The sequence below is a fragment of the Vipera berus genome, assembly GCF_964194415.1.
Source record: "Vipera berus genome assembly, chromosome: 1".
Taxonomy (NCBI): Eukaryota; Metazoa; Chordata; class Lepidosauria; order Squamata; family Viperidae; genus Vipera; species Vipera berus.
In genome coordinates, this window is record NC_138202.1 from 143215492 (window position 1) to 143243250 (window position 27759).

Genomic DNA, 27759 nt, shown 5'->3' on the forward strand with positions numbered 1-27759 from the left:
TGCTACATAGATGGAACGTTTTTGCAACTAGACATCGAAATATAAGTTAAATACACAAAACAGAATAACGTGGGTTTGGTAACAGTATATAAAGATGGGGCTAGAGAGAGTTTGGGGTAGTAGTTAAGGCACCAGGCTAGACAGTAGGGTGACCCTAGGACAGTCACTTCTCTCAATCCTAGGAAGGAGCAGGCAAAGACAAATCACTTCTAAGTCCAAGAAAACTGCAGAAACTAATCCAAGCATTATCATGAGGAGTCCACGTTGACTTGAAGGCCACAACAACAAAATAAGTAGATGTAGGACCTAGGACACAGGTCTGCAACCCGCGGCTCCGGAGCCGCATGTGGCTCTTTCAGACGTCTCCTGTGGCTCCCAGTTCTCTGCCATGTGCAGTCCCAAAAAAAAGTGGGACTAAAAAAGTTCAACCAATCAATTCAAATATGCAGGGTAGGTGCATATCTTGCCTTGGCTCCACTCTTCAGTCAAACCCTGTTCTGCGCATGTGTGCATGTACGCGCATGCGCACACATTTTTTGCGGCTCCCAGTTTTTCCTTTTGTGAGGGAACCGGTTCCAAGTGGCTCTTTCACTGTTTCAGGTTGCTGACCCCTGACCTAGGAGTTTCAATAAACTACAGTATAAATATATATCAGCAGGATTATGTAACAACCAAATAACATTATGTCCAGCTTCACCTGCAATATTTTCACCAGGGACCTGATAGCAAGATCTTTTATATTTTTTAGTCTGAGTTCACTGACTAATAATACTTAACCGCCTAGGAAATTGCTTATTTATTAGTATATTAGTCACGTAAGACCAGTGAGGCAGCAGTTCCTACTATGTCTGTCATTGTCATGTAAGGAATTGGAAACAGAGTGCTATGACAACCCATATGGTGTACCTGGACCAAAAATTTGGATGATAATTATTACTATTACATTCAAACAATTGCTGAGAGACTTCCCCAAATAGGCCTTACCTAGAATGCTACTGATTAAGCTTAGAAGTCAACTTCATCATCCATTAGAGATCTATCAAGCTTCCTACCTCTTTTAATGAATTATTCATATGTCAAACTGTATTACATTACATAAATATAATACATAATTCATTCTTATTGTAAATGTTATGTCATATTTTACTCTTTCTTCTCAAGCTAGTCTGCCATACAGAATTGTTTCAGAAGTAACTGCTATAAATACATGAAAGCAAAAGCCAGAGAAGATTCAGCTTCTGTAACAGCAATCATCTGTTCTTCTGCCTATTCATCAAACCTAGTTCCAGATGCTTAATTATCAGCCTGACCTCTCATATATAACTTGTAGACCATGTTGAATGGGGATATCAACCATGTGGAGTTTACTCATAATTCAGGAGTGTGCATTTGAGTGTAATGTAAATTATTGTATTATATTAATGCATCCTTATTGTAATATTTCAGTAAATATATACATTATTAACTTTATTAGTCCTTTTAATCAGCTCTATTTTCATATTTTGTTTATCCACGTTAAGAGACAGAAAAATAAATCGATAAGACAACCTTAAGGAGGAAAATTGGAATGGTTTCCTTTATGTCCCAGGTAAGCATTAATATGAGGTTTTTCGAACACTTAGGATTACAGTATAACTCATAAATCCATCTCATTGTGAGAAATATTGGGGATTGAAATCCAAATATACCAAGTTGTTTATGCCTAATTTATATGAACAAGAGGTATTTCAATAAATAATACTTTTTAAAACTAGGGAGCACTGCCCAGATTGGCAACAAGAATCAGAGTTAACACTGAACTTGCTTGTAATTTTTAGATTTTTAAATGTTATGCAGTAACATGATCTATGGAAAATATATAACAATGTTCTTGAATTATTTTGCAGATGGTCCAAGCCTCATAAGTTAGATATATTTTGCTCTCTGTAGGCCTATATGAATCGCACTCCTCATTCTCACTTATTTAAAATATCTTCTTTTTTAAAGATCAAAAGCTCTTTTAAAAAAGCCAAATAATTTAAAAGTTGTAGTATTACATATTTGGGCTTTGGAGGGTTTGGGGGTATTATTTGCAAAATATAACAGTATCTGTTATCCTAAGCTAGTGCCTCAGCGATCGAGAAATTGATGGGAACACACACTCTCTCTCTCTCTCTCACTCTCTCTCTCTCTCTCTCTCTCTCTCACACACACACACACACACACACACACACACACACACAGAGAGAGAGAGAGAGAGAGAGAGAGAGAGAGAGAGAGAGAGAGAGAGAGAGAGAGAAACCAGTAATTATATACTGTATTTACATTGAATGAACAGGATACATACACACTATGCACCCTCTAAAAAAAGCTTCCTGGTAACCTTCATGAGATCAGCAGCCTTAGATAATTCTGGGGCATAAACCTGAGCACTAATGATAACTGACTTACTGCAGAGCAATTTCTTCTGACAGACATGTGTGGCCTTCCTACCCTTGCCCAAGGCTGAATTCCGTTCTCTTGCAAAATCCAGTGAGCCTTGATCCTTCACTTCCCTCGGCCAGATGGGTGAACACAGCCTGAAGCTTCAACTCTTACAAGTGGACAGTTCAATGGTGACATTTAAATGCACAATGATGTCCAAAACTATTGTACAAAATACAGATTTCTGCAAAATGGTGGAGCTATGAAACACTACAGAAAATACCAGAACATCCATTTATGGTTGCCATTCTTTTTAATATTCACTTTATTTATGCAATTTATCCACTGTTTTAGTCCCAATGGAGTCTATAATTACATAATAATATGCAGTGAATGCAATACAGTTCAATGACAGAACTAGGTAAATAAAAAAAACCTACACCATACTCAATACTGTGTGATTTTTATAAGATACAGCAAATTTGGTTATGAAATAATATATGATTAAATCAATGGTACTTATTGCCAGAAGACCAAATAAATGGGTAGGACTGCAAAGGGAGAAAGGTTAAATACAAAAGTTATTTTCAATCACTGTGGAAAATCTTATCAGCATTTAATTCTTTTTCAGCAAGCCAAGTGCGACTGGTCGTGTATTTATAACTTATTTCTGCAGGCAGCATTTACATCAGAATGCCAAATAGTTCAAATAATTAAATCAGCATATACCGAATACATTTCTTAGTACACATCCTATCCGGCATGTTCAGAAAATATTTTTTTAAAGAAATTACAGAACACAAATTAAATTAGTGTAAATTCTGCAATATGTGGGATGTTGAAGAAAATGATATACTATTATTTAATGTTTGTTAAATTAATTTTCTTCAGCTTCAGCAGAGAGCTTCTTGGGGCTCTTGAGTTTGCTAACAATTTCAGGGTAAGCATATTATAACTAAAGGAATAAAAAATAAAATAGATAGCTGATGAGACACAATAAATAGAAAAAGCAGAACCAAGACAGCCAGAAACTACTGAATGCACATTTAAATCTCCAGATTATGTAGGAGTTCAAATGTAAGCCCACATTTTAACTGAGCTCAGAAATGGACAACAATCCAGTTGAAAGAGTTTAACTGGACTGAGGTCCATTTGTGAAATTCGGGTAAAATGTAATATAAGTGAAACCAAGATTTCGTAACTAGTAAATTATCGCCTCTTCTACCTCAACTGGGGGCCAATGCTTCTCTATTAGATCTAATACAGGTAGTCCTCAAGTTATGACCATTCGTGCAGCGCCAAACCTGGGAGACTTACAATGGGTCTTCAGAGTTCCCATCAATGGAGCATTCCCTGCCAGCTTCCCACAAGCAAAATCAATAAAGAAGCAGGCAGGAAGTTGGAAGTCACAACCACGTAAGATTCTTGCTTAAAGAACCATTAAGGTCCTCGTTTAACAATATTTATTTTATTTTATTTATTTGTTTTTATTACATTTATATCCCGCCCTTCTCCGAAGACTCAGGGCGGCTTACAAGCTTAGCAGTAGCCTTCATTCTATGTATATGCCTGCTTGTTAGGGCTTTCACACACACCCCAAGCGGCATTATTACAAAGTCAGCTTATTGCCCCCAACAATCTGGGTCCTCATTCAGCCAGAACTGTCAAAATCACCAATTGCTAAAAAGCATATAGTAATGTGACATTACACTTTATGGCTATGTGACTTAGGCGATAGAATTCCCCGTCCCAATTATTGCTGTAACTCAAGGACTATCAATAAGCCAAGACTATTAAGGCTTAAGTAGATAATGTAGTTATTCTCAATTGAAACGTATCATATAAAATAGGACTATTGAATTATCTAGGCATCACCCTGGACTTTCCTGCATACAACTTATGGTATTCAAGTTGAGGTAGACAGAAACAAATTTAACTCCAGTCTTACAACTGAAGCAGATTTATAAAAACATTCCAAGTATTTAAGTTCTGAGGAAGTAATGTTCTTCAGAAGAACTAGTGTAGCTTGATAACATGACGGCAGTGTTCCAATATTTGAGGGGCTGCCACAAAGAAGAGGGGCTCAATGTATTCTCCAAGGCAACCTAAGGCAGGACAAGAAGCAATGGGTGGAAACTAATTAAGGAGAGAACCAACCTAAAAATAAGGGAAAAATTTCCTGAAATTAGAATAATTAGAACGGCTTGCCTCAGAAGTTGTGGTTGCTCCATCACTCCATCAAATTGTGGGAGATTTTTAAGAAGAGATTGGACAGTCATTTGTCTGAAATGATATAGGGTCTCCTGCTTCAGCAGGGGGTTGGATTAGAAGACCTCCTAAGTCCCGTCCAACTCTCCAACAGAATGCCATATACACCTCCTCAGCTGCAAAGCCAACCAATTGTGCATGCATGCAAATATTAACCGAGAAACCTCTCTAAACCATTACTCAGTCTTTATCATTTAAGAAGACATGGCTTCTCTAGGCCTGAATGTTTTGCACAGCTCCAGCAACTTATCATCAGCTATTTTCAAACAACATGCTAAACTAGATGGAACAGGTGTGCTGATTCAGTCAGTTGTAGGGTTAGACAGGATTAATATTATGAAGGATTGAAGGAACCTCCTCTTATCGGGTATGTTACACAAACACCTAAGAAATCTAAAATATACTTATATTTAAAAATGGAAATAATTCATCTGAAAATATTTCTTTATTGGAGCCCTCAAACAATGTTTAAAAAAGGATCATATACTAGGGCACTTTTGTTTTTCGGCTGTCATTGTAAGAAATCTGAAGATTCTTTAACTCACAAGATTTGGTCTTCTCCAGATGTAGCCTTGCTTTCTTTTAAATTATTAAATATACCTGGACAATTTTCAAATGAAACAGAGGCAATCTATGATTTACAACCGTAATGGAATCTGGTCATTACAGTCACAAGTGGTGATGTCTGTTAAGCAAGTTGGCTTTGCTTAATGACTCCTACTCCCTGGTCTCCCTGATGTAGTCATTAAATGACCACATGGATCACTAAGTGGAGCATGGGGCACCTTAAAGGTAGAGGAGGATGTGGGAGACCTAGCATAGGCTCAGACCCACCTAGCCTGGGTTTCCCGAGGCATCTCCCACCCCAAGATACCCCATACTCTGCTTCCTGCCCCTTGGGGCCCGCAGAGGCCTTGCGACTGCTTTCCCACTGCACCCAGAACTTGCAGGGCTTGGGCCTTCTCTTCACCATCCATCACACATCAAGCACTTACCTTCTGAAATAATCCAGAGCTCTGGATCTTCCACAACACTGCATAGACTGTGTTAGAGAAGCAGAGTGGATCACTTGGTCACATAGCTACATGGTGCGATTTCGGGAGGGACCGCCATTTTCCCAGCGACCATTCAATGCAGCTGCATAGAAAATGGCAGCTGCTTATGGATCCACACCACAGTCATGTGACAAAGTGATACAAGAGGGTGCTTCAGGGCCAGGTTGTAAATAGCTTTTGGGGAGTGTGTGTGTGTGTGTCTGCCATAACTCTTATTGGCCACTAAGCAACCAGTCTTTAAGTGAGGGTTACTTGCACTGTACAAATTAATGTAATGTGGAACTATATTCCTAAAGCTTCACAAATCTATATTCCTAAAATTCATAAATTGTGCAGAGTTTTGGCTTTATCAAGCCTGGGACACACACAAAAAAAGAGTAATTGTATCAACATGGAAAGATGCTCTTTCCACACTTCTGGTTTTAAGAATGGATTCAGAGTAATAGTGTGTTGTTTTTGAAAACTCTCTGTGTTTTATAAATGAGAAGATGAAACATTATCTTACTATATTATCTAATGATAAGCTGAAGGACTGAATAATACCTAATACCAATGGGTATATATGGATATTTGTTCTTCTTTCCCAATCATGGAAATAGCCATCTGGTTGCTTTAGTGATTATCAAAATTTGTCAATAGATTTTCCTGATAACAAAAACTGGCAGCTATTATTTCTCATCTTTGTGTATATAATAATAATAAAATACCAAGGATTTTATACTCCATAGACTGCAGCTGTCCAAATTTCAAAATACTTTGCCCATAATATTGCAGTAAACATATTTTGATCTTTACATCTTAGATGTTTTTAGATCCTTCCATCTAAGGATCCATTACATGTCTGTGATAGCTGTTTATATTTTACGTACTTTGATGTATCTTCCACATTTTTCTGTCTTATTACTTCTATAAGGATAGCGAATTATGGACCAAAGTTTTATGCAAGTGAACAAATTAATTCATGATTAACAGTTATCCAATGTATTGTTTCTCTCTCTCTGTATCTCTGTACCTCTCTCTCTCTCTCTTCCTTCCTTCCTACCCACACATCTGCTTCTTATCCACTATTATATTTATTTATTTATTTATTTATTTATTTATTTATTTATTTATTTATTTATTTATTTATTTATTTATTTAATTAATTAATTTCTATACCGTCCTTCTCCCGAAGGACTCAGGGCGGTGTACAGGGCAATAAAATGCAATAAAAATACAATATACAAAAGGTAAGATAAGAATTAAATAGAATAGCCCAATTGTAGTAAAAATTAATTAAAATTACAATTAAAATACCCCAAATCCATCAGACCAGGCCGGCTTGTTCAAATAGGTGAGTTTTCAGGTCACGGCGGAAGGAGCAAAGGTCATTTATATTTAACTCAAGGCAGCAAACATAACCAATACTCTTTCCTCCTACACATCAAGGAAGATTCTGCAGATTGTGACCTTGCTTTTTCAGGTGGAACAAAACTCTGCCCAGAATCAAAGCTGGTATAATCTTGGAATCATTTAACTTCTTTAATATCATCAAACCCATTCTGCTTTCTTTGGATTTGGTGTGAATCCATTTCTTGCCATCCAAACCATGACAACCTCTAAAGTCTAAACGTAGGGTCAGGACTTCTACTGCCTCTACCATTTGGTTCTGAATGGGGATGCTCGCTATCCTCCCCATATTGATATTTCATCTCATGAGGACAGATGATTTCCAGACACTTTATGGAAATGTTGACCAAAATGGAGAAGTTGGACGATCTCTTGGGCGTTCCATACAAAAGTAGTCCAGCACTTATTTTTCTTCTTCCACAATTACTGGCTGGAATTATGTACTGATAAAGGAGTACAACTATCCCAAGAGGGTGTCCCTTATTCCAATAAATTTGTTCTTGTCTTCTCCCTGCATTCTTTAGGCATCTTCTTCCAAATCTCCATAGTATGACAAAGAAGCCCCAAGGATCAACAGTCAAGAAATAGATACTTAAGAACAATACTAACTTATGTTTTCAACATTTTAATGTTCCTAATGTCAACTAGAACTTGAAAGAACTGCTTCCAAATTATTGGGAAATTTCCCAAAATACCACCTGAAAGTCCAAAAGACACATCAGAAACCCAGAGAAAACATCTTAATCTGCCTAACCTCCCTGTGGATTTCAGTGGTTCCATTCTACCACATAGTCACAGGGAAGTGATCTATCCACAACAAAAGACCGAGAAAAATATTTCCCACACTTGAACATGTCTTATTTCCTTTGAGGAGAAAAACAGATCTAAAGTTTCCACCTAGCATTGGTTAAACAAATGATGACCTGGAGTAAGCCAGTAGATGAACCATCCTGTAAATCCTAGGCCATTTTTGACCCTGTGAAACAAAATTAAAGTATCCAAAACCCAATAGTCTGGTAAATCTATAGCCAATGAGGTTGAGCAGTTCAGGCAGGGAACCATTGTACAACTGTGGAACTGTGAAACCATGCTCTTTGCAACCAGAATGATCTAATAAGATGACCTCTTTTCTCTTGCTCTGGCATCCAGTCTGGTGGATCTAGCTCAGTCAGGTCAGACGGATGAGCTAAGAGTGTTTCCAATGGAGGAACTGAATATACTACAGGATAAACACTGTTATGATCTTGCTTGGTTAAGCTGACTAGGAAGTTTCCATTGTCAGAGAGTCAATGAAGATTGTTTGAACCTGTAGTGCTTCCAGATTTTGTTATGTACTCCGCTGGAACTATGAATCGGCCCTATCCTCTTGCTTAAATGATCTGCAAACCTGCATTTCCTTTTTGCCCAGCTTTTCATGTTAATGGTTTCAGTATTTATCTGACTGTTAATTGCCACTGTGTTGCTTACTTTCACAAGTTCTGCTTTATTTTACATTTTAGTAGGCATCCTGAGTGCTTGCCTGGAGCAGAAAAGATGGGACATCATTGAAATAAACTGTCAGTTCATGTTTTACCAATCCACATGTACTCACAATATTACCCAGCTATATAAACTGCAGCAATTTCACTAGTTTGCTTTCAGGTAAGTGAATGTTTTATGAGTGGGTATGCCCGCCCTAAAAACCATTTTGTATAACTGCACACAATATTGCCAAAATTCCAAATGTGACATCTGGCTCCAACCATTTTGTATTCCAGCCATTTCATTCTTGACTTTGGGATGTGCACTTACACCTGAGATAAAAATTTATTATCTGCTCTCTACCAACTCTAAAGGTAAGATTTCAATTAAAAAGCAGGACATCTTGTCCCTTGGAGGTCTTTATAAACTGATATATCACTAATATACTTTTCATTCACCTCTGAATAGGAATCTAGGGGAAAAAATAATAATGTATAATTAATACTTTAAAATTCAGTCCCTAGAAGAAAAGGAATTAAATACCTCAACTCCCCGCCAAATGCACTTAAGTGTTAATATACAATATAGAATAACTTTATTGATACTATTAGACTATAATAGATGAATCTAAATTCTTCCTTTTTTTTTCTTCTATTCCATGATAATGGAAGTGCAGAAAGGGAAAATCTCTCAAATGTACAAGTATTATGAGATCAAACAGTAGGAACATAAATATGCATGTTCCATTTCTGTGCCTAAAAACCAAAAGCAGCCATTTGCCTTTAAGAAAGAAAAAAACAAAACCTTTTCTTAAGGCAATACTTGAGTTTGGCCAACATAAAATGGTACATCATACTAAATGTTTAAACATCAAGAAACAAAGGGAAGGATCTGCACTGTTTGAAATGGCATCTTTTAATGTGCTTACTTCCCAACACAACATCATTCTCAGTGGACCAGAGCAAAAAAACAGCTTGCAAAAAATAATAAAAAAGATGAGTAACTAAGAAGCAAAACTTCATACAAATGGATTCAAAGTTATACAGGAATGTTGGGTGTGTGATTTTAATAGTTCTTATAATATATTTTTTTAAAAAAGAAATGTTAACATATTACATTTTATACCACCACCTCAGGTAACTGTTCACATGAATAAAAGACTTTTATTTCTACCAGACTGTACTCCTTAAAGATCTTCAGGGTAAATACTCAAAATATATTTATCTCTTAAAAATTGACAATTGTATTTTAAAAGACAAACGGTATGCTTATTACATTTTTTACAAGAGAAAAGCCATTATTTTAACTGATGGAACTATATGCAGAAAATCCCTTATGGCTGCAAAAGGCACCAACTTACTAAGACAGCGCTGAGGTATGCAGTCAGAACATGGATTACTTTGTTGAAATATCTAACATGATACTAAGACCTGAGGCAAATTTTAGCTTTGTATTGGCTTCCGTGCATGTGAGTGAGCGTGCGTGCGTGTGTGTGTGTGTAAAAATAAGAGAGAAACAGAGAGAAATTAAAGGAGAAAGATTTCTTGGTTTTTCAGTTTTCTCAATGGAAATCAATTATGTAATGTCCTATCAGGTTGTGGAGATAACATCTCTAAATATATAGGACAAATATACAGTATTCCTAATATGCTGAATTCAGATCTCCATATTTTCTGGAAAGCAAAATAAACTTAAGATGGAATATACTCTAACTTTTAAAACCAATGTATTAAATCACTTTATTTTTGTACGTATTTTTAAAATAAACAAGTTCCTTTAGATCAGGCATGTCAAACTGCTGGCCCACAGGCCGGATGCATCACAACGAAACCGCGCCCTCCCCATTGCCAGCAATAGGGAAAAAGTCATGATACGTCGCACGACGTCACATGACGTCACGAGTTTGACATGCCTGCTTTAGATGTACATTTATATATCAAGAAAATTTATTTCCAAAGTGCAAGGGTCTCATTTTGACTTTTCTTGAAAATCATTTAAAAGTTTCTACTTCTTCAATATTTTTAATTTGTGAATTTTTGGTAATGTTAGATCATCTGCCAAGATATATATATATACATCAGAATACTTAATCAAATAAATAGGCTCGTTATAAAATTTCATTTTCATTCTGAATCCACTAATTATAGATAACAAAGTTGCCACTGCCTCTACTGTAGTTAATCCAAGAGTTGACAAAGTGGTGACTTATTGGGTTTTGGACTACAACGATTCTAAAACCATTCCCAAATGGCCAGAAACTGTGTGGGCTGGGCTACACAATCTGTTTCATTCCCACAATCTCCCTACTCTCAAAGACGATGATCTGCAAAGGGTGTTGCTGCAGCAGCATCTCTGCTGTCACATTTTTGTCATTAGTATAAAACAGATGAGCATGGGAGGAACTTGGATACTGAGGTCAGAATCATCATTCTGACCTCAATATCCAAGTTCCTCCCATGCTCATCTGTTTTATACAAATGGCAAAAATGTGTCTGCAGAGATGCTGCTGTAGCAACACCCTTTGCAGGGCCTTGGACAAATTAATCAGGATTTGAGATTCATGGGAGCTCAGAATTTTAAAATGATTTAGACCAGGGGTAGGTAACCTTGGCTCTTTTATGACTCGTGGACTTCAACTCCTAGAATTCCTGAGCCAGTATGGCTCAGCTTGGAAACCTCTCCCTTTTCCCTCAGCACAGCTGGCTCAGGAATTCTGGGAGTTGAAGTCCATGAGTCATAAAAGAGCCAAGGTTACCTACCCCTGTTTTTGACCTATCCATTCTGTCACAAACTATAACAAAAATCTGCTCCTACTTACACTGCTCACTTCAATCTAGGATCCAACACTCAGCCAAATCTGATACAGGTAGTCGTCAACTTATGACCATAATTGAGCCCAAAATTTCCATTGCTAAGCAAAACAGTTAAGTGAGTTTCACCCTATTTTACGGCCTTCCTTGCCACAGTGGTTAAGCGAACCACTGCATTTGTTAGTTAGTAGCATAGTTCTAAAGTGAATCAGGCTTCCCCGTTGTTTTTGCTTGTCAGAAGGTCACAAAACATGATCACAGGACCCCGGGACACTGCAACCATCATAAATACATGTCAGTTGTCAAGCATCCAAATGTTAATCACACGACCATGGGGATGCTGCAACAGTTGTAAAGTATGAAAAAAGTCATAAGTCACTTTTTTGGTGTTGTAACTTCAGATGGCCCCTAAAAGAAAGGTTGTAAGTCAAGGACTACTTGTATGCATCTGTGTTGTTTTTTTTTAAAAAAAATTCCCATCACTAAGATGAAAAGTTGAGAAGAAAGGGAAACAATGAACAGTCCAGAACCAAGTTAAAATAATATTGTTCAGCTTGTATCTACCGCAAAGGTACTTTGAACACTTATGTTTTCACCATCAATAAAAAGTCCAGGTTTAACGAGATAAGAGGAGTACCGAACATCATTTTTGATCTAAATGCCATATACACATCTCCTCTGCCTTTTGGGTGAAGTCACCACTTCCCAGACAACTGGATGAGGCTGTCAGAGATGGCATTGAGCAGTCTTTGAGATATGCCATTCCCAGGCTGCTCCAGAGAAGGTAATTCAAAACTGGGCCTCAACTACAGCAGCCAGCAAATGAACATTTTACTTAGAAATTATCAACATATAAATGATAATCAACTCAAAGCTGTCTTCAGATGTGAGTCATCTTATTAGATGGCTGACTCCTGTTGCATTTCCTACATTTATCTGTTTCTTCCTTCTCTCTCTCTCTCTCTCTCTCTCTCTCTCTGTGTGTGTGTGTGTGTGTGTGTGTGTGTGTGTGTGTGTGTGTGTAGATGTGATAGATGTACAGTGAGAACTGCTGATCCATGAGAATCATGGATATCAGAAGTTTTAAAACAGTAAATCTTGATCTTGATCTTTCCAATGCCATCTTTCCAATCTACCAAGGAGATTCAGAAACAGTACATCAACAGAATTCCTTTCTTATCTAAAGAACCTGATAATAACAGGATTACGTATGAGAACAACCTTGGTCAATTTGTCTGAGCATAGTAATACCGTCACACAATCTGGTGATTTAGAGATTTCTAAAGTCAAACTATAAATTCTGCCCAATAATTCTGCATTGGGAAAAATGAGGGGAGGGTGGTACAAGTAAGAAACCTGAAAATTATTCAGGAAGACTTCAATATAAACTTAACGTTCACTTTGAATTAATATGCTTTGTGTTTAATAAAAATGTCGCCAGATGGTAGCTTTTCAGTTAAAATATGACAAGATTTCTTTACATTTTCTTCCTGTGTAACCTCCTCTACACATTTCCCCTTAAAGGTTTGTTGTTCCATTTCTACAATGTGCACATTTCTTTTCAAACAAAGTATAACTCCAAAAACTTTAGGGTAATTACTGTAAGTTAGGAATAACCCATTCTGACTGGAGTTCAGTGCAAACCAGTGCAAAACTGTGAATGGAAAGTAAAACATATTGACAATGCAAACTTCATGAATATTACAAAGCAGAAGAAACTTCCTGTTATGTTAGAATTTTCTTTATTCACATGACATTTGAAGTTAAGAAAAATTGGTGTAACCATAAAGAATGACTCTGAGATGTTTGGGTCAAATAGGTTTCACCATGGATATCTAACAAGGTACTATTTTAAGAACACATTTGCCACTTTGCAAGGAAATACAGGCAGAGAAAGATGAATGATGTCTTCATCATTCCTGCATTAGATAATACAGGGTTAATAAAAAAGGATCTCATTGGAAAGATTATAATAATGTCCAAAACATATTTGGTGTGATTTTTAATCATGGTACTCTACACCTAAATTATAGATGCTGTGCAGAAGTGAATTCTGCCTATAATACAGATCTAAGGATCTGGCTAGATTACCAGCTCATTTGGGGGGCAGGGGGAGAAGGATATTACAAGAATAACCTAATAAATCACAACGTCACAATTGCTTGCATCTATCCCAACTGAGTTTAATCATTCAGAGAAGTTTCTTATGGTTTTCTTCCATGTCATAATTCATATTGGATGGAGACTATTAGTTAAAGGTATTTCTTTATTAGATCTGAGAACTATGTCCATATCAGCATCAATATTAAATTGAGTAATTTAAAGAATCGCTGCATACTGATGAGAGCCTTTTGTTACATGTCATCCCATGTCTCTGAGCATAAATGAGATTAAGAACCTTTTGAAAAAAGTGTATATACCGCTAGCTCATTAAACCTATTCCTGGGTTTCCTACTTTGATAATCAAGCAACTACTGGAGCTAAAACTCAGAACTCCTGTATATTTACAATCACTACTGACATGGGTAAGTTTTGTTGATTGTTTTTTTTAAAAAAAGTCTTAATAAGAAAGCTTTGTGATTTTTATTTTTCAGACTTCAAAAGATTTGTTTCTTTAGTTTTAGGTTTTGAAAGATTCTAGGGAACTGTTATGTTTTTCGTTAAATGCATTACGTGTGCTATCTATATAACGTATATAGGTATTTACTCAGCCATAAAGTGTAATGAAATCATGCATTACTATTCAGTGTTTCTACATTTATTACTTTCAATTGCTGTACTTTATCCTTTTAATCTGTCTTGCATTTGTTTTATTTCTATGTTGTTCATGGGTTCATTTTCAGATAATCAAGATTCATGCCTAGATATTAAAATGAACTATTATAACTATTTTTCAACATCACAATAACCTTCAGCATTCATTCTTCGGTGTATACATATTCTGTGATGTATCCCATTTGTTGTTATTCATTCCTTGAGTCTCATCTAAAAATTTGCAACTTACTTTAGGAATGTTGTGCATTGGAATTTCTCTTTGGCAACTCAACATCTTGAAGATGAAAAGGAATAATGCTGGGAAGACAGTGGGCAATGTTCTCTAATGGTAATGAGCAAAGAGTAGTTGCCGTTCAGTAGCTGCTCAGTTGAGAGTTGGTACCTTCCCTTACTTTTTAACATTTACAAAGCTCCACTGGAACAAAGCATTCATCCATTTGGGGTGAGGTCTCACCAGTATATTGATGGAATCCTAAAATATACAATGCAAATGAAGCCTTGAAGCAGTCACTGGAGGCTGTGAGAGCCTGGATGAAAGAAGGTGAAATTGAATCAGGAGAAGATTGAGGTGTTTTTTTGTTCTAATGGAATAACAAGTGGGCACTTCCAGGCCCATAGCTACTGTTAGATAAGTCAAAGGATGTGGCTAGAAGAGTCTTTGCTTATCTATGGACAATGCACCAGTTATGCCTTTCCAAGATAAAGAGGCCCTCAAAGTCTAGTTACCTTCTATGTAGACTACTGTAATCTCACAGAATTATCAAGCTATCATCCCCTTGCCTCTGAGCTAAGCACTGACTACCTATAGGCTTCTGGATTCAATTCAAAGGGATAGTTTTGACATAGAAAGCCATTTATGGCTAGGTGCCCAGATATCTACAAAACTGCTTCAAGTAGAACTTACTCTTCCAGTTCACACAGCTGGAGATGCTGAACATTACCCCACAAGATATTCAGAAGATTGGGACATATTCAGGGACTTCTGGGGAAGAAACAGTGAACTGAAGGCAGCTTGGCTAAAAGCAAATAACGAATGTGCAAATAAGAAACCAAGAGAATGACCTGGATAATTTTCCTTTAAGAGATTTAGAAAAGGGGCTTGTGCTTGTTAGGTTTTGAAAACTTCTGTGAGAAGGAACAAAAGAAATTAAAAGAAATCAGGTTCTGGGACATTATTTGCAGGAATTAAATATCAAGACTTAAAAGTGAAAGGAAGGAATATAAAGTGTGTTTATTTGGTGAATCTTAAAAGAGATACATTATTTACCACTGGCAACCCTTAATGGACTTTTGCTAACAAAAACTGAACGAGGCTTTAAGGATTTAAGAGCCTTGGTGGAGCAGTGGGCTAATGCCTCCTTAAGTAACACCAGCTGCCTGCAATTAGTGCAGGTTCGAGTCCCACCAGGCTCAAGGTTGACTCAGCCTTCCATCCTTCCCAGGTAGGTAAAATGAGGACCCAGATTGTTGGGGGCAATTAAGCTGACTTTGTAATAATGCCGCTTGGGGGTGTGTGTGAAAGCCCTAACAAGCAGGCATATACATAGAATGAAGGCTACTGCTAAGCTTGTAAAGCCGCCCTGAGTCTTCGGAGAAGGGCGGGATATAAATGGAATTAAAATAAATAAAAAAATAAAATAAAATTTATTTATAAATAAGAGGTGAGATATGGGAAGAGATATTTTGTTGTATTTCAAGAGAAGGTGATAAGCTATTAAATATTTTTAAGCTTGTGATGAAGAGGGAAGTAATTTCTTTATGTACTTATCTTTTTCTTTATATTATTTTTTTTCCATTTGTTCTCTTCTGCACTTTCTATTTTTTTTCTTTAGTTTGTGTTCATTTTTATCTTCTTACTTGTAATGTTTATTATTAAAAGAAAAAGAAAAAAAAAATACACCATGAATTCATGCATCTCTGGGGTTGCTCCTACCCTCTGGGACAGCCTACATCAAAAGACTCAAGGGGTGCCTTCCTTCCCGATATTTAGGAAAGCAGTGAAAACGATACAAAAAAAATCAGGAGAGCTTTGGATTGTGAAATCGTTTTGTTAAGAACCACCTGCAGGTAACCCTCAGTTAACAATGGTAACTGGGACTGGAATTTCCATCACTAAGTGATGGGGTCATAAAGTACAATGTCACGTAACTGTGTCACTTAGTGGTGGCCATCCTGGCACTTTAGGTTACCACCATTAAGCAAATTCCATATTATTGTTAAATACAATGACACATGATTGCCATTTGCAATCTCCTTCCCATTGACGTGACATCCATATTAATCTTCAGACTAGTTAATCCAATATTGTTCACTTACCTTCAACACCCGGAAATAACTGAATATATCTTATCTACTGACAACATCTTCCACAAGCTACATTCATATGAAACCTGCTGCTTGGGTTGCCAAGGATTTTAGAAAACATTAAACTGTTGGACTATGAAATATTGTGCAGAAGCACCATGGCATGTGTTTTGTAATACTTTCACTCCTGAACTTTTGAAGATAGTCGTTCATACGGACAGCCATTTGTCTGAAATGGTATAGTGTTTCCTGCCTGAGCAGGGGGTTGGACTAGATAACCTCCAAGGTACCTTCCAACTTTACAATAACAATAACAATAACAATAACAATAACAATAACAATAACAATAACAATAATAATATTCACTATAACATAATAATGAATAATTGTAAGTCGGGAGATTTAAATATATCAGGAAGAAGCCTATTCTCTTTTGCTCAGCAAATAGCAAGATTCGTGCTAAGCTTGAGGGAAGATCTAAATCTCAAGAACAACAGATGGGTTAGTCAATGTGTATTTTAATAAGACATCTCTCTGCTTAGACTCCAGTCTATTTTTATTATCCTTTAAACTATTCTTCTTTTGAGGTTTGAACAAGACTTTCTGACAATACCAAGAAAAGCCTGTCTTCCTGATTATTTAAAAATAAGTTCCATCTACATATGTTGAAGATGATGAGAATCTAATTGTCTCCAAACTGAGGACGTTCTTACTTGGCCAAAGATAGAAGAAAAGAGAAAAGCTATTTTGTATAAACAAATAGAATTATATAAAACTGGCCCGACATGAAACTGGAGGTATAATTCCTCTTTCAAATGATGTATCAGAAACACAGCAGAAGCCAGGATACCAGAGCATGCATTTTTTTTAAAAAAAATGTAAACTTGTGTGTGACTCACTTAACATCTGCCTTGCTTAGCGATAGAAGTTCTGGTACCAATTTTTGGTTGTAAGTCTAGAACTACTTGTATTCCATTTATTAGGGCTGTGCATTGCTACTTTAAACTGCTGCAAACAGTTTACACATGCATGTTCCAAAGCACCTTTCTGGAACTGAAATCAAACTGCTATGTTCTTATTTATTTGCTTAGTTATTGAAGTTTGTATGCCTCCCCAATAAAAGACTTTAGGAAGCTCACCATTACATACTCCAGAATCAACTATGAATAAAAAAACCCCCTCACCACAAAGGCAGTTAAAACCCAGAACTAAAAAGCAAACATAGCACAAGCATTTATTATTGCTAATTATCACCATCTCCACCACCATCACACGTGGTCAAGCAAAGATTAGCTCATGGAAGACCTACAGATACTAGTAAGCAAATATAAAACAGATTAGTTCTTCCCCCAAAATTAATGGGACCTTCAGTGTTTTAACTGCAGATGGACTACCACAACCACATGCTTATAAAGACAATACCAACATAAAACTATGTTGTTTATTATCAATATCAAAAGAAAAAGCAGTATCCTTACTTCTTCATAACGTTGATCTTGTTAAATGTAGATATTTTTTTTAATTTGCCCATATTTTCCTGAGTGCTATATTGAACAGAACTACATGACAGATTGCAAGTTTGGTAATTTCAAATAAGTTTACAAGGTTCTAGAACTTTCTTTTAAAATACAGGTTATTTAACAAATTGGGATTAAGTTATCTTAGGTCACTGTAACTGTGCAGTAAACTAATGAGGTGTATGCCTATGAGTTATGTCTGATTAGTTTAAAGCAACTTGCTCTGGACAGCTTGGGCTGCTGAACCTGAAGGAACTGAGATAACACTGCAACACGTTGGAGGGTTGTGATGTAGAAAAAATGCATAATATTGTATTATACATAGTCCAAGAAAACAGGATAGTTTCAAAAGCCAAGCAAATCAAAATCCTCACTTATTCTACTTCACACATGCAAAATGTGAACTAATCTAAAACTCTTTCAACTCTTAGAATTAGAAGCAACATTTGAGAAGCCTAGATCACAAAATAATTAATCTCAAATTTGGACAACCAATATGTATTGACCTTTTCTCATCCCAGAGAAATAAGAGTTATTTGGGAAGCAAATACAAGTATCAAAGAAGAAGAAAAAATAAAACAGGAAAATATCAGTTTCAAAAACTTTTGCATAAGAAAGATAATCAAATGCAGAATTGAAAATCATGGTTAGTTACTAGCTTGCTCAGTAACTGTGTTTCCAATAAATGAAAATATGGCTTTCTGCTTTGCTTTCTTTCTTTGTTTGCTAACTGTAAGGGACAGAATGACAATTTATTGTGAATCTGTGGTGTTATTTTCTCTGTATTGGTTTTATAGGTTTTTCATATGGTCAGACAACTAATCAATAAAATTTATTGTTGTCGTTGCATGCATCCTGTAAGAGGGACAAAATTCAGCATTGACTTAGAAGGATAATAGTGGAACTTTGCATGAACTGAAGAGACATAGTTCACTTTGCAACTGATAGTCCTGTTTTGCAAAGCATGTTGTTTCCTAGATTTGTGGGACAATAAAATAACCCTGCCCATTGGACTGTTTCATGCAAGGGAAGGGACACTAAAGGAATAATTTATAACTTTCAATAACTTAACATCTGAGTTTTCCTTCTACTTCCCAATTTATTATTTTTTTGTTTGAGTCATATCTTTCCATGCTGCAACTATAAAGCTAGGAAGCAACTCTGGGGGTCTTTATCTGAGAACTATGTAAAGTATGTTCTAATAAATAAATTTCAAAAATCAATACTTACACAGATGTCCTAAGTAGCAAAAAGGCTCATTTTCTTCTCAGCCAGATTTATTGGGCAGTGAGAAGTCTGACATGCATTACAAATAAAAATTGAAAACATTTAATAATGAAAGATTCGAGACATAAAACATAATACAAAAAGTCCATCAATTGAAACATATAGACCCCTTAAATTAGGAAATCATGCTTTGGACATGCATTGGTAGGTCTGATTATTTAAAGGAAGAGTCAAATATGGTAACTCTTTAAGCTAAATTGAACTCAGCAGAGGCAAAAGCCAAACTTCTGTGATAAAATGAGTCTATTTCCTCGGTCTCAAATCTTCCAAGCAATGTACATGAAAAGCAGAGAGAATTATCCACAGCACCAGCCAATGGAATTTTGCTGCTTGAGAAGGACTAAATAGTTTCTTTGTCATATTCCATGTAGATCGGCTGATCACACTTAATAGATTCATCTTCTTTCAACATCAGCAGAGAGACAGCTTCTTCCACCACAAGGGCAACGCATTACTTTAGGCAGAACCAATTAAGCAGCATGGCAGATATAACTTTGTCCTCCAAATGTTTTGCTACTACTCTCATTTTGACGCAGTATCCGCTACCTGAAAACTACTATCTAATTCTGCCTAATAGGAGAAGTTCAACAACAACAACAACAACAACTTTATTGTTCACTTTGAATATTCACCAATCGGCATACATCAAAATGAAAATTTGTTGCATACAGCTCTCAAAGGATCACCACCTCCAATATACACTCCTTGTTTGTGGCCAGCTCAAGTTTCAGATTGTCCATTTTAGTCTCTAGGGAGCAAATGATGGGATGGCAAACAGGACAGATGGAAACAGAGCTCCATGTGGATTAGCCCTCAAATTAGCTTGTATTCCTGCATGACAACCTCGCCTCCTTTCCTTTTTCTGATCCTGTCTCTTCCACCTTTTCCTTAAAGAGGCCTTGCTTCTTTTCGCCCTTGGAGCACACTGCTGCCACCACCAACTCCTCCAAAAGCCTCCCTCCCTTCCTCTGGGCCTGCCAACAGCCTCATCCAGTTCCTTTGCTTCATAAGACCCTGGACCTCTCCTCCTCTGCCTCCTTTGGAAACAGCCCTGATTTGCAGTAGAATCTGTCACTGGGCCAGCAGTCAGATCTTGCTGCCAGCAGAACGATTTCAAACAGCACCGACGACCTTTAATGGTCTCACCAACAGTTCCAAAACAGCTAGAAACTCGCCATGCCAGCAAAGATTGTTGGTCGTATGTTACCTTAGTTGCACCGTGTTGCTCAAACACATTAAAACCTTCCCGATCATGTGGCCTATATCCCTCCCAAAACTTTTCACCTTCAAGAGCCAATGCAGCCACAGCCGATCCAGACGCCGCCATCTTAGAACTCTACCTTCCCAATTCAAGTAATAAGCTAATAGGTTGTTTTATCTTAACCCTGAGTTTATTAACACTGATTTGTTTTGACTTAACATAGTATTAAGATTTTACTGGGGCAAGTTGTTTGAACATAAAAGCCAAATAGAGGTTTTTTGGGGGGATACGGATACTTCAAATCTATTCTAATCTGGCTTTAGACCCAATGTTGTGTTCCAAACAGAACTGGTAGATGGGATCTGGTTGGCTAGAAGAAATTCCATCACATTTCCTTTTGCTTTCTGGCCTCTTTTGATGGAAGTCTTTAAGTCTTCATTGTTAGAAAATGAGCCAACTTATCTACAAAGATTATCTTTAGAGGTCCATCTGTGTATCCCAACACCAACACCAATATATTTAGCAGGGTCATGGGAGACAGATTTTTGGACGATGGACCTCAATCTAGTGTCCCACCTGTCTTCTCTTCACAGCCTTTGCAGGATAGCAAAATCTTTCTATTTCTAGAAAGGCATTTCATTTAATTAAAATTGACCAGTGCAAACACTGTGCCCTTGATAAAAGATTAACTTCAAAATGCATTGGGTCAACAATAAAACATGTTTTACTGGCATATGGGAATCCTCCCTTTTGGCCTTCTCGATATATTGCCTGACCTTATACCACTTGTTACGTCTCAGATAAAAGTGATTTCTTTGATGCCAAGGTAGATGTTGAAGACTAAATGAAATTCCACGGCTTGCAAAAAAACAAATCTGTTACTAAGCCCATGGCTGGCTCAGGAATTCTGGGAGTTGAAGTCCACAAGTCATAAAAGGGCAATGGTTCCCACCCTTGCCCTAAGATCACAACTATCAGTCATCTCTGCTCAAAGGTTTTTAATTTAATTTAATTTAATTTTAATTTTATTAAATTTATATACCGCCCTTTCCCGAAGGACTCAGGGCGGTTTACAGGGTATTTAAAATCAAGCAGTACAAAATACAAAAGTTAAAAAACAATTTAAATTATCCCTTAACTAAAAACCTCAGTTAAAAATTCTCAGCCTGGGCCGGAGAGCTCAAAGAGCCAGGTCTTCAGGTCCCGGCGGAATGAACGAAGGTCAGGGGCGGTCCTAAGCTCCACGGGCAGCTGGTTTTGTATTTTTATCCACAACTCTACTGTGAAATGTTCTTCAATCAAATATCTGAAGACTGAACTGAAGACATTCTTGGAACTACTGGGCATTTCAACCTTTTAGCCAGGATGTTGTCTCTAGGTGACCTCAGATACTATTGAATTGTGTTATGCCTCAATCTGAAACTCTACATTTAGCATCAGAAAGGTCTTCATAGTTCTCTTTACCTGTAATCAGCACTGGCTGGTACATTCTGCATAAAGTGCACAGCTGCAGTCCTTGCCCTCCAGTGCCATTTCTTCGCTGGAAGAGTAAAAAGGACGCAGTCTCCTATTTCCTCTTCAAGAAGGTCCATGAGCTGCTTATGTGAACCTCCATAAAAAGCTTCAATTAGCAGAACGCTCATTCTCTTACGCGTTTCCCAAGTTGTTGGAGAGTCTTAAAAATAAAATACATAAATTCAAATCAATATTAATAAAAAAAAGCTTAGATGATAATTAGTTCATTTTTAAAGGTGTCATACAGGATCATGATAAAAGCAGAAGTACATGACAAGAATTCAGGCAGGGAGCTCAGTTTAAAGGGATTCAATCTTTTTTTGTTTCATTAATAAGTTTAATTTTAAAAAGACTAATTAAAACTGCAAGCAAGGCAAAAAGGAGAATATCTATTAATCAAAGTCAGATCTCATTAAAATTTAGGGTACAGTTAATAATTTGGTCATATGTGCAATGTGCTTGAAACTGCCTAGGCTTTAACTTTGTCTCACTGTTTCCCATTTATATATATATACATGCAGTCGGTTCTCGACTAATGACCATTCACTTAGTGACCATTCCAAGTTATGATGGCACTGAAAAAAAGTGACTTATGACTTGTCCTCCCATTTACAATTATCGCAGTGTCCCTGGGGTCATGTGATCAAAACTCAGCCACTTGGCAACCGGCATGCATTTACGACAGCTGGAGCATTCTGGGGGGGGGGGGGGTCACATGATTTGTCACTTGCAACTTTCCCAGCTGGCTTCCAATAAGTAAAGTCAATGGGCAAAGCCAGATTCCCCTAATGACAACATGATTCACTTAAATGACGGTGGTGATTCATTTAACAACAATGGCAAAAAGGTTTCACTTAATTACCACCTCATTTAGCAACAAAAGTTCCAGTCCCGGTTGTGGTCATAAGTTCAAAGAGTCTGTGTGTGTGTGTGTGTGTGTGTTGTATGTATACATACTGAGAATAAGAGAGAGTGGTATTCATATAGAAAATACGGTTGATTTGTTTTTTATAGATTTTGCTCTCTGGAAGGCAACACATAAATCTAATGTTTAAAGTACAATTCAATCAAAATAAGTTTTCATATTGAGTTCAATAAAAGAAACTGATTTAAAGGAACTATGACAGAACAACATAAGGGTCTGGCATATTAATTTACCCGTATAACATCTGCCTCTAAAGTTAGAGACAACCAAAAGTATTTTTCTCCCAGCAGATCATTACTACACTACTATATATGGCTGAAAGTAAACAATATCATACATTAAGGAAGCTGTTCACACTTCTAGTCAAAGAAAACTAGAAAACTAAGTTAGAAATAAACATTAGGCAATTAAATATAACGTTCCAAAATAACAAGAGGAAAGAGGATAACATAAGGCCACTGCTTTACAGATTGTGTCAATATGCTCTATATGGGGCTGCTCTTCAAGTATCCCTCAAAGAACTTCAAGTGGTCCAGAATGTAGCCACATGAGCCATTATGGGCATACCAAGATGTGTCCATATAATGCTTTTGCCTTGTAAGCTGCCATAATTATCCGTAGGCTTCAAGATACAATTCAAATTGTTAGTTGTCATCTATAAAGCTCTTAATGACATAGGACCTCTTTACCTGAAAGATCAACCTATAGTGTCTGCACATCCAGTATGATTTGATAGAGTTTTCACACTTCATATCCACCTATTAAACAATGCCATCTGATGAGACCCAGCAAATGTGCCTTCTTGCTATGGCATCTGCCCTCTGAACAGCAGACTCCCAGAGATCCAAAACAGCCCACTCCTGCTTTCTTTTAGATGAGCCTCCCTTTAGATCAGGTCCCTTCCCTTAAGCTTGATTTAGAGCAATGGCTCCCAACCTTTTCTATACCCTGCGCCCCTAGAATGCTTCTGATATATTCTCGCATCCCTTACAACAGGGCTTTTCAACCAGTGGTACGCGTACCACTGGTGGTACGTGAGCACCTGGCTGGTGGTACGCGCCGTCGCCTTCCTCCCCCCACCTCCCCCCTGCTCCTTCCCAGCTTACTTGCTGCCGGAAAACATGCTGATGCAGGAACCTACCAGGCCACGCGAAGAGCACAGGTGCAGAGTGAGGCCCCGCCCTCCAATGGGACTCACTGTGCAGCAACCGTGTCGTCCTTCCCCCAGAAGCAAGCACGAGCCTGAAGGGGACAGAGCCATCCACTCAGGTAGGTGTTTGCGTCCACTCGCGTCCATCTTCTTTTCCTCCCCCCCCCGTGAGCTTGTGATACCCCTCACGGCCCTCATGTTGCCTCCATCTCGGGGCTCGAGAGATTCTCCTTTTCCTGATGTGCAACGCAAAGGGGAAAGCCAGGAACGTGAATCGGCGCATGCCGATCTCGTGCTGCTGTAATCTCCCTCACTCGGTTTCAGCTTGCCTTGCTGCAAGAGAAACGCCGATCTCGCGCTGCTGCAATCTCCCTCGCTTGGTTTCAGCTTGCTTTTTCTTGCAGCACGGCAAGCTGAAACCGAGCTGCGTCTGCAGAAGGCGAGCGGGGCGAAGGGCTCTTTGGTGTGTCTTCCATCCCTCCCGTGTGAAAGGCGCCTTCCTGCCCCACGGTCCACAGCAGCATTTTTGGCATGCGTGGATCGACTCTGAGCGAATAGGAGGTGTTTCTGTTGCTGGAATAAAGCTTATTAAATGAGCTAGCAACGTCCAAGTATCGTTGATAGATCTTCCCCAACTTTCCTCCGGTGCTTCATAAAGAGTTAAGTGGGCATCAGGTTTCTTGGTAAAAATGGATTTGGAAGGAAGGAAGGAAAAAATGACAATGGGAGGGAGGGAAGGAGGAAAGGACAAAGAGGGAGGGAAGGAAGAAAGGAAGGAAAGAAGGGACAATGGGAGAGAGGGAGGGAGAGAGAAATGGAGAGAGGGAAAGAGAGAGAAAGAGAGGGAGAGAAATAGAGAGAGAGGGAGAGAGGGAGAAAGAAATAGGGAGGGAGGGAAAAAAGAAATAGAGGGAGAGAGAAATAGAGAGGGAGAGAAGGAGGGAGAGAAAGAGGGAGAGAGAGAGAAGGAGAAAGAGGGAGGGAAATATAGGGAGAGACAGAAAGGGAAAAATAGAGAGGGAAAGAGAAAGAGAGAGAGGGAGAGAAAGAGAGGAAGAGAGGAGAAAGAAAGAGAGAGAGAGGGAAATAGAGGAAGAGAAAGAGGTAGAAATAGAGAGAGGGAAAGAGAGAAATAGAGAGAGGGAGAGAGAGAAAGAGAGGGGGAGAGAGAGGGAGAGAAAGAGGGAGAGAGAGAAATTAAATTAGTAACATGGTTGTTAAATGAATCTGGTTTCCCCACTAACTTTGCTTGTCAGAAGGCTGCAAAAGGCGATCACATGACCCTGGAACAATGTGACCATCATAAATATGAATTGATTGCCAAGCATCCAAATGTAAATTACATGACCCTGGGGATGCTGCAACGGTCATAAGTGTGAAAAATGGTCATAAGTCACTTTTTTCAGTGCCATCGTAACTTTGAACAGTCACTAAGTGAATTGTTGTAAGTCGAGGATTACCTGTAGTTTATCATTTTTTTTTCCTTTTTTCTTTTTGGTCAAGTTTTTGACACCTTGCTGGGTGACTGGTGGTACTCGGACACTGCCTTATCCTAAAAGTGGTACAATGGGTGAAAAGGTTGAAAAGCCCTGCCTTACAAAAGTTCAAAATATCGGCAACGAATTACGCATATACACTATAATTTTGAAAAGCCAAGTTTTCGCACCCCCTGGTATATCGTCTTGTACCCCCAGGGGGTGCAAGCACCCCTGTTTGGGAACCCCTGGTTTAGAGCTACCCACAATTGTATGTAGGCATTGCTGGATATCTATGCTGCAAAGGGGTTGAAGGGTAAGCATAGGCTGCAGATTGCTGCAGACAGGCCAACACGCAGACCTCCCAAATCCCAACTGCGGGTTGTGGAGGTACACATCCTGCAGGCTGATTTGTTAATCCAACTTTCTGTTCTGTGCTTTGTTGTTTGAGCGCCCACTAGCCAGAATGTTACATTTGCACAAATGTAAATGCAACAACTATGCAGCCATCCCCAAATGACAGATGCGTACATTCCCTGACCTGCAGAGATAAAGAAGTGTAATCCAGGCTTAAGTGTTGAGCTAAGGTACAGTGTAGAACCGTGGTGGGATGCTTCCGTTCTTACTGTACCTCTCTTTGAACATCTTTTGTCCTGTCCATTTTCACGATTTTGATTATCATACCGATTTTTTATATTAAACTCAAAATTGTTCTGAGTGTGCAACTTACAAATGTGATTAATAGATAAATGATAGCTATAGAGGGAAGATGGACAACATGCACATACACACACACACACACACACTTTGGTGATGAACTGCATCGGTTTTCCCTATTTTAGAGGCATTTTCCTAAAAAGACATTGTTACTTTTTTTTTAAAAAAAAAGAATAAACAAATCACAATCTTGTCAATTTGCACAAACCAACCATTCTCAGTGTTTTGGAAGGGTAAAAGAGAGAACAATGTATACTGCTTTGAGTTCCTTGAAGAAAATGCAGATTGAAACATACCCACTACATAGATTTAAATCCACATCGTGCATGATTAATGAAATAAAAATGAAGAGTTTGGTATAAAATAATCAATCCTAGTCAAAACTACCAGCAAGTGCAACAGAGGTTCCACATTCACAAACTATTGATAGTATAGAGTATAAGTCTAGAAAGACATGCAAAAGCTTAAGTAGGTCCTCCCAGTTTTCAAGAAGAACATTCCAAAGGCTTCACACTCTGTGGCCAACTATCTTTAGAATGCCACCTCAGCTACAAATTACACTGTTACAGAACTATGTTTTAAAAGGCAAGCTCAAGATCAGATGTCTGATCTTACAATCTTAGGCATGGCTAATCATAAAAGAGGACAGAAGTCCATTTACCCATTCCATTCCCAATCCATATCAATTCTCAGGAGTAATATAAACCCACACAGATTAGGTCTTGTATTTTTTCCACAGTTATCTTGATTATTATATTTTTGAAAACCACACAGTTAAGTAGTTAAGCAATAAATATTTTACTAGCTATAAATGGCAGAAGGATTAAAAAAAAATGTAAAAATCATGTCAGCCGTTCAGTTTCTACCTTTTGCTATCAACACCGCCATCATAAATTATTCTTGCTTTCTTATTTTATTTCCTTTGACCTAGCCAAGTTAAGGTAAATATATACCATGTAGTCCTCTGAGATCTGGAAAAGACACTGATGATAAATGGCTTGAGAACATTTACCCTACCAGATGGAATGCAAAGCTCAATTGGGTATAAATCATTTCAGGTATTTTAGCCATTTCAAAGAAAACAACAAGTACTAGAACAACCGTTGCCACTTTCTCATTACAAGACTTCATCTCTCAAGGGTGTCTCTTTGGAACCAATAATTCTGCATGATGTACTAATGGTTTGATTCCATTCTCAGGAGTGCATCACCATGTAGCTTGACAAATTCACCAATCTACATTACATCATAGTTGTTTTCCCCCCTCAGGATGCATGTTACTAAGAACTATGATGCTCAAACAGATGTGAGCAACTCAGCAAACAACAAAAACATAACAGTATTTTGATAAATGAAAGCAGTTTGCTTTTAATTCCAGTTCCTCAAAAATGACTCAGATTAGGAAATCTTCAGTAAGCATTACCATCTCTCCTGTCTTGTTATTGAGAAGACAGGAAATGTTGGTGAAAACGCACAACTAGCCAATATTTCAGGCAAAATCAAGTTTA

At 37.8% G+C, this 27759-nt stretch overlaps 1 protein-coding gene across 1 annotated transcript in view; it reads right to left on the minus strand.

Annotated features, from left to right (window-relative positions):
• GTDC1 (glycosyltransferase like domain containing 1) overlaps positions 1-27759 on the minus strand; it is a 258670-nt gene that overhangs the window by 158858 nt on the left and 72053 nt on the right. The window contains exon 4 of the mRNA XM_081328161.1: positions 21935-22145. Within this exon, the coding sequence (XP_081184287.1) occupies positions 21935-22145 (211 nt within the window). The remainder of the gene's footprint in view (positions 1-21934; positions 22146-27759) is intronic.